Source organism: Limulus polyphemus, unplaced genomic scaffold (genome assembly GCF_000517525.1).
Source record: "Limulus polyphemus unplaced genomic scaffold, Limulus_polyphemus-2.1.2 Scaffold948, whole genome shotgun sequence".
Classification (NCBI taxonomy): domain Eukaryota; kingdom Metazoa; phylum Arthropoda; class Merostomata; order Xiphosura; family Limulidae; genus Limulus; species Limulus polyphemus.
Window position 1 is genome coordinate 368,915 of NW_013666558.1, and position 8,790 is coordinate 377,704.

At 30.8% G+C, this 8,790-nt stretch overlaps 1 protein-coding gene across 2 annotated transcripts in view; it reads right to left on the minus strand.

Annotated features, from left to right (window-relative positions):
• LOC106461382 (katanin p80 WD40 repeat-containing subunit B1-like) overlaps positions 1-8,790 on the minus strand; it is a 34,214-nt gene that overhangs the window by 12,205 nt on the left and 13,219 nt on the right. The window contains exons 8-11 of one of the 2 annotated variants that reach the window (XM_022388332.1): positions 7,488-7,612; positions 6,133-6,186; positions 5,700-5,833; positions 257-304 (exon numbers count right to left, since the gene is read on the minus strand). In XM_022388332.1, coding sequence (XP_022244040.1) covers positions 257-304; positions 5,700-5,833; positions 6,133-6,186; positions 7,488-7,612 — 361 coding nt within the window. The remainder of the gene's footprint in view (positions 1-256; positions 305-5,699; positions 5,834-6,132; positions 6,187-7,487; positions 7,613-8,790) is intronic. The other variant, XM_022388333.1, reaches the window with a different exon arrangement.

Sequence of the window (8,790 nt, forward strand, 5' to 3'; positions counted from 1 at the left end):
AGAAGAAAAAAAATCCAGATTTAGGTTTCTCTAAAATATTCTTTTTCAATGTTTTAATTTTTGAATTGAATTAATACAGATTTTAATTATATCTAGAAGAAATTACAGAAAGCACTCAAGAAAATTTAATATTCTATATTTCAATATGAAAAGCTTCATTAGCAAAAGCACCTGCAAATAAAATGAAATTAGAAGCCAAAAGAAAAAACAATACAGAAGATGAAAAATAGAAAAAAAAAGCATTTACAGTGCATACCCTCAGGGGGTGCTGGAAAAGGCTCGGCCTTGGGAGGGGTTCGACACACTGTCATAAAGAGAACAAAAAATGAGGAAAGTAAACAAATGAACATTAAGCCTAAATATATATGTATATATACACACAGGGTAGGGCAAAAATGACTATACAGTTGTTTCATGTAGAAGAGAGTTTAATTTCTAACTATCACCCTGAAACAAACAATAATTAAATTGGTTTCAACTGCCGTATTTTCTTCACTACAAACAATATAATATCAACTATTCTAACTGTACAGTATCAACTGCATAGCAACTTTTGTCCCATGTTGTATATACTAATATATATAATTTACACGTCACAATATGAAGAATGGTGTAATTGAAACATATCACATGCACATGCAATTTTCAGTTTGAAACATCCGAGCTTGACTCGCAAAACAAAGTAAACATGTAAGAAGGATATGTTTTGTAATTCGTGTAGTGATACTAAGGGAGGAGGGGGGGATAAAAAACAGCATGAAATAACCAGAACACCGGTAAGATACTACCAGAAATAGCTACTGAGCTACAAGCCATCTTTAACTGTGTCTACAAGTTTTACAGTACAGTGATGTTGGGATGTAGCCAAGCAATACATTACATCAAAAATCATCATTACTTCTTATCAAATGAACTAAATATATAATGAAGATTGACAAAAATACTTTTATTTATTGTACTTTTACAAACAACTAACTTTCAGTGTAGGAAATACTCTAAATTTGATTTTACAATCAAAACAATTTTTTTTTTCATATTCAATTTTTTGAAAGTGGTATGAGCCTATTAACAGTTTTACACACATATGATATATCAGACTTGAATCAGAAAACAAAACCTTGTATCTATGCAGAGATAAAACATTTACTGGCGTGTATTTTAACATTTTTCCAGATAATCTTTTGCTGTATAAACATTGTTGGAGAACCTTGTTTTGATTAGTATGCCTATGTAATCACCTAAACCTAATTACTAATTAATTTATTTCTCCGAAACAGAGCCAGAGGCCACCTGTTTTAACTACTTGTGTTGTCTGTCAGTCAGTCAGTAAACACTAAAATATGTCACATAAAGGATGCTTAACATTGCAATTTGTTTTGTCGTGATGTCAGTAAAATGTGTGTATGTCATGAATCATGAGAAAAATTATGCACTCTGTAGGCTACGATACAGCATGATATATGAAATTCAAAAGCAACAAATAAAAATATTTGTTATTCTTAATTTTATTTGCTCTTGAAGCAGAACACTTTCAGGGACCCTGCGGAAGTACATATAGTGTCCTAGTAATCTACTACCTTATACAGGAAAGTCTTGAGTACTTGTATGTGGTAGCATGAGCTTAGATTCAATCCTAAGTCCTCTTGTTAGAAAAACCAAATCTCGCCCCATTAGGACTTGAACCAATTATTTTAATGGTTTCAGAAAGGTTATCCAGATTTTGCCAACTTCTATGATAGATTGACTCAGTGAATTATTGGTTAGTTACAGTGTAACCACCTAACAACCTTGTGGAAAACAAAAACATCATTTATAACATCCCTTGTAAGTGTGGTGAAACAAAAATACCAAAAAAAGGTCAAAATTTAGGACTATAATAATTATACAGAACTCTGCAACACCAAGATATCTTCAATAAACCATCGAGCCAGAGAAGAAGACCATAAAATAAAATGGAACGATGCTAAAATCACTACCACAAAATACTATTCCTTCTCAGAATTTCACTGAAGATGGCAACAGATTATTAGCTGAAACTTTGGATATAAACTAATTAGTAATTAGATAATGATGATTATATAGGCATCTAATCATGACGACAACTGATCACTAAAAACCTTACCATAAGTACTTAACTGCTGGAAATATATAGTTGTGATATGCTCTGAAAATTATAATATGATAAACTCATAATTCTAGAAAGAAAGAATTCAGATTTGATAACTTCACAGTGCCTTAGGGTACAAGTAAACCATATACAAAAAAAAAAAGCAGAATTGCAGAATCATAGTTTTAGACTTACTTAAATGAAAGAATTAGGACTTATAACTTAACAATGCCTTGGTTCAGCCTTTTCTTAGTGTTATGTTATTGTGCACACATATATGACTTTAAAAATCAATTTAAAATTAGATTTTTTTTGTTAAATTATCTTAAATTTGATTCTTAACGAGCCTTCAAATTCTTTAGGATAACTCATTTTGGAAATCAAAAATAAGCTTAAAGTTGATTAGATTTGGGTTTAGAATTCTGATAAATGCAGCCAATTCTTGAGAAAGGATGCCTACTGTAAAACCTGTTTACAAATAAGAATGGAAAGTGAGAGACTGAGTTATTTATGTTAAAATGCACTTAGCAGATGAGTTGATTTGTTGGGAGGAAAACAAAGTTTAAGATGAAAATAAAAACAAATAATGTGATGAACATTTATTTACACAAACGTTTTGGAATGTACTTAATCCATCTTCTGCATGTTATACAGAATAAAGATGAGTATAACACACTGAAGATCAATTACATACAATAAGAAGCATTCGTGTAAATAAATGTTATTCATCGCATCAGTCATCTTCATCTTTATTTTAAGAGTTGCGTTTTATATATTGTACAGATCTATTAAAAAACAGTAACTTACACAGAAAAACAATTATTATATTACTTTAAAATCAAGCATTTGACTGTACAGCATCATCTCATTCGTGTAAATAAATGTTATTCATCGCATCAGTCATCTTTATTTTAACAGTTGAGTTTTATATATTGTACAGATCTATTAAAAAACAGTAACTTACACAGAAAAACAATCATTATATTACTTTAAAATCAAGCATTTGACTGTACAGCATCATCTCCTTACTCATTGGTACGATACAGCTGTGTAGCAGTCCAACAATTAGGAAAGATTTCTTCTACTGAATCTCTAAGACTTAATTAATTGCTAATCAAGCACTTGGCAGTTTGTTAAAAACTAGTAAATGAAAAAACTAAAGAGAATTAATTAAATTCCTGAGTTAGAATATAATATCCTCTTCATTGTTTACCTCCTTACATCCATAAGGTAAATTTTAACTAACCCATCATCAGATAGTGCCACTGTTTCTACAGGAAACAGTACAATAATGCTAGCCATTTTTTTGTAGATACCATGATGTGAGGAAGCACCATGATGATCAACTAATCAAACACAACATATTATTAGGCCCAATCAATAAATTTAATAACAAACACCACTTATCACCCAGCTCTAGTTATGGCCTGTCTTTCATTATTTCCAATAGTTCAGCAATGTTGTTTGGTCATCTTTTGACCTTCTCAGTTTTTAGACAAGTCCATACAGTTTGAAGAAAGTTCATATCAGGACTATGTGTGGACAAAGTCATGGATCTGAGTGTTCCATCAGCTTCCGTACCATCAAGATATCATTTCAACACATTTGCTGTATGCTTTGGATTGTTTTCTTGCTGGGAAATAGATCCATCCCAATGAGTCATGTTCCTAAAAGAACAGAATGATGGGTCAGTATCCAATTGTACGTGTTAGCAGTTAGGGTGCCACTAGTCTTATGCAGATCACCACTGTTGGCTGAGATTCAGCCCCAAACTTGTACTGATCCCCTAAAATTCTTCATCGCAGATGTTTTACACCAACTTTAATACCATATTCTTATCCACTGTCAAAGAAGCTATTGTTCATTGTTGACAAACAATTTGAGCTTGAATTCACGAATACAGAACACATCTGCAGCATTGCTCATCCTACTGTTTATGATACGATGTTCATTTCAACCTTTTGGTTGGTTATCTCTTATCAGGAGTGGTTACTAACCAAGCCACTATACATCCACTAAGACCACTTCGTGCTAATGTCCATTTTACTGTTCTGGAGGTAAATTTATATCGGTTTTTACAGCAAGATTATTAGCAAGAACTGTATTTGTCTTGCATTAAGAGCAAACTAAACTTACATTCTAGTGTGTTTTTGTTTTCTGCTGTGACGGGAGAGCTACAGACAAGAATGATTAGGAACCATTGGTTTAATTAACACCCATTGATTTGTTTCTTCTCAGAGGGCAATTGCACAACCAATATTAGTAAAAAATTGCTAAATAGTATCTAGTTTGGCTTTTAACACATCAATTTATTTGATCTATAATTTTCTTAGGTTGTGAAATTTCCAAAATTTTGTTAAAAAGACTGTTGTTTTTTAAAAAGTACTAAGATATCTCCCATCATCTTGGACTTTAAATTTATTTTATTTTATTACAATTTACTGCTTTTATAGTAAGAGTTGTACACTGTAATAACATATACTTAATCAGTAGGTAGACTCAAAATGAAACTATAAATGTGTTATTGTTGACCAGAATGTTCCACTTTATATGAACAATCAACTTAAACTTGACTGATATTTATTAATAAACTTATTCTTATATTTTATTTTGCCAATTGCAGTGGTCACAACTTATGGTTATAAAATGAAAAAAAACAACAGCAACAAATAAACATTGAGAACTACATTTATTGGTGACCTACAACCCGACCTATCACAACGGTCAAGCTAAGTAACGATATTTTTACTAAAATATACTTGGTTGAGATCAGTTTGTATCTAACGAATATTGTTTATTTTCATCAATTCATAAGTTATTTTACTTATCTATGTTGTTTGAATACGATAACCTTAACAACAGCATTCAATAAATAAGGATCTGAGTCACTGGAATATTTTGTCATTCTACAAATGTAACTAGGCTTAACTGATGTATTTCATTAATGCTTTTGTAAAAACTTTTGTTATGGTTGGATTTCTGTGGCACAACACAATATATATATATATATGAAAGGGGTGAATTTGTGTCTAATAACTTGTGTTAGAAGAGAGATTTTGGTTTAAAATGTTTCATTTCTTATTGTCTGCATCTTTTAAATTGATATTTTTGGTGTATGATGCATATTTAATAAACTTTTTGAAAGACAAAACCCCCAAAAGACGTCAATAGACTTCTAAGTCAGCCTGTACACATACACACACATACGTATCCTCATATGCTACTAATGATAAAAAAATGTATCACTTCAAAACAATATCAGATAGAAGTAAAGGAAAACTTGGGAATTAATTTAATCACCGTTTGTTGCTCATGTTAAAAAATAAAAAACTTTGATAGTAAAAAAATATGGGGGGGATTTAATCAAGGTTAATTTTTGGTTTAAGTTCATTTTAAATATACTGTAGTAAAAACAATTCTCTGACAAAGGAGGAAAAAAACAACTAAAATGCTTCACAAATAATTTTAAACAGCTCTATCTACTGACTACGCTTTTCTTTAGATCCAAATGGCATGTAGAGTTTAAATAGTGACAAACTAAAATGGCCGCCATTCTGGACTTGACAGTGTCAAGTGTTTGATCTTTACTCACATTCTCTCGAAGGATGAAAAATTTCATCGTAGTAACCTTGCTCCTTTATCTCGGCGCACGACTTCAAGTCTTCTCCAGAGTCTGACTGAGGAATGAGGCTGTCAGAGTTTTCTCCAGCCTTTAGTTGAAGTGACCTATAGAAATGGTAAATTACATGTAAATGTATACAAAACGATTCTAAATAATAGCCTGTATTTTGAGTGGTGAAATTCAAATATAGACTAAGATAAGGAGTTCTAAAAGAAATAAGTCATATAAACTGGGAAGTTTTAACAAGTTTAAAAATGAATTCACAAAAGGCTGTCAGTGTACAACTCCCATGTGTATTATCTGTCTTTAACAGTAGTGTTAAAGGGTTTGATTTTTGCTATTTTATCTCTGTGTTGAGTAACCCTATACAGACCACAGTAGAACATATAAAACAAATACATACGATGTTTGTTTGCCATCTGGTCGCCCTTTGTTGAAACTTTTTCTGACATGGCTACTGTAACATAGAACAAGACAGATCTATGTAACTTGGAGGAGGTTAATATTAATAAATAAAATTGTAATCTTCACTATACATGCTGTTTACATTAGGTTGTTTCAAATAACACTTCACCTCATAGTTTGACTAAAAAAACCTGTATAATCTGAATCATTATTTCCATACTTAATCACCCTGCACTCGTTAAACAATATAATAATTTAGTACAAAAATTCAATTCCAGCTTCTCTAGGTAAATACTTATAATTATCATCAGATTGAATATTTCAGTTATAGAATCAAGCTTCTTCAAGTATATACAGACAACAAAGTTTCTTATAACTCCCGAGTTAAGCGACTACTCTGACTCCTCCTTCACCTAAAAATAAGTAAAGATGGGTGCTAGGATACTTTATCATGCCAGGTAGCTTCTGTTTAATCAGCAGAGTCTCACTAGGTTTTTTTTCTTTAGTTATACAAAATCCATTTCTTAAATTATTTACATAATTTGAGTTAAAAGTGTGACTCAAACCAGTGCAATGTTCAAAAATATGAGGTTTTCTTATAATGTAATAAACTGAATAATTAATGAAACAATACCAATTGTGTCACTCAGTTTATGTTATTCAGTCTAAAAGATCAATGGAAAAAATAATGTATCAGAAAAAAAGATTAACAATGATCAATGGAAAAAATAATGTACCAGGAAAAAAAAACATGAAATATCAGACTAAAGGAAAAAAGATTAACAATGATTAATGGAAAAAATAATGTACCAGGAAAAAAAGATTAACAATGATCAATGGAAAAAATAATGTACCAGGAAAAAAAGATTAACAATGATCAATGGAAAAAATAATGTACCAGGAAAAAAAGATTAACAATGATCAATGGAAAAAATAATGTACCAGGAAAAAAAGATTAACAATGATCAATGGAAAAATTAATGTACCAGGAAAAAAAACATGAAAAATCAGACTAAAGGAAAAAAAGATTAACAATTATCAATGGAAAAAATAATGTACCAGGAAAAAAAAAACTCATGAAAAATCAGACTAAAGGAAAAACAGATAAACAATTTTTCTCACTTAAAACCTGATCCCTGTGAATGAGGTTAATAAAAATACAATAAGTCTATTGCACTAAGTTTATTTTCTAGTTACTAAATAATAGTAATACTACCAGAAGGTTAGAAAAAACACTAAGTTACTTTTCAGAACTGAAACTTCAGAGATTTATTAATATTACAAACATAGATGCAAGAGGAGAGCCTAAAAAAATAGTATGACAAAGAAATTACAAAAAAAAAAAAGAATTACCCAATTGAAAAGGCTGGTAGAGGGCAAGGTTTAGATTGACTAGCTGAAGGAATTCCAAAAGGCTGCACTCTTTTCAAATCTACTACGTACACAGACACGTTGGTCAGAGAAAAGGTTCCGGCAATCTGTTAAAATATTCAAAACCAAAATTAAATAAAATTACGTGATATCTCACACACGTCAGAGCTCCTATGAGTACAGTACTTTTAGTTTTATATAATAAAAGCCTGTTTTCTGCAAAAGAAGTCAAATACACTATTTGTGTCTTATTTTGTACATTTTTTTTTGAAGAAATGACTATCAATTAGTGTCTGTATACACACTTAAAGAATTTGATAATATAATATTGACAAATAAAAAAAAAAAGATAATTTAACCTGGCTTAATTATAGTATTTTGGCACTTGTGTATAAAGTTAAAATCATAAATAATATTCAACATTAAACTGGTACACAATTAAAATTTTAACCTGGCTTGTTTGTTTAAAGTCACATTTAGCTATCTGTTGTGTCCACTGCAGGGAATTGAGCCCCGGATTTTAGCGTTAGAAGTCCTTAGACTTTCCACAATCTCATTCAGGGACTTTATCTGGTTTAACCAACACTTACGGTTGTAATTCTTAAATAATTACTCTGAGATTATTTAAGATAACTAACCATACTTGTTCCTCCCCACAAACTGGCTTGAACAAGTTGGCCTCACCATTTACAGTTTAAATATCATCTAGTTTTGTAAAACTTTAGTATTTCCACATTCACAGGCTCAATGTACAACAATCACCTGTGAACGTACTATACAAATAACTGTTTTCACCTATTGATTACTAAAGTGAGCACAAGCAAACATTTGATGAAGACTGCTATAATATACAAGCCATGACCCACAAAACATTAGCGATAGTTTTATGCCCTTCACATCAATTTTTCATATTCTGTCACTTTCACACAGGCCATTTAAGCTATGGTTTCTTGGAGGCATTATGTGTTAGAACAATAAATCCTGGTCTATTTGAAAAAAATTTATGCGGTCAGACAAACACACTTACATAGATGTAACTTCATTTAATAAAATTACATATACATAACTTTATTTAATAAAACTACACCTAAAGTAAATAACAAAGTAAAGTAATGGTACTTATAATAGTGTACAGAGATTGAAACAGTTGTAAGCCTTTTGACACGTGTTTATGAGCTGAAACAAAGAAATTCACAAAAACGAAGAATAAAATCCATAGTAAAGAAAAAAGTACCTTTTAGGTGTTTACAGCAATTTACAAAATGAACTGAAGCTAAATTATTGC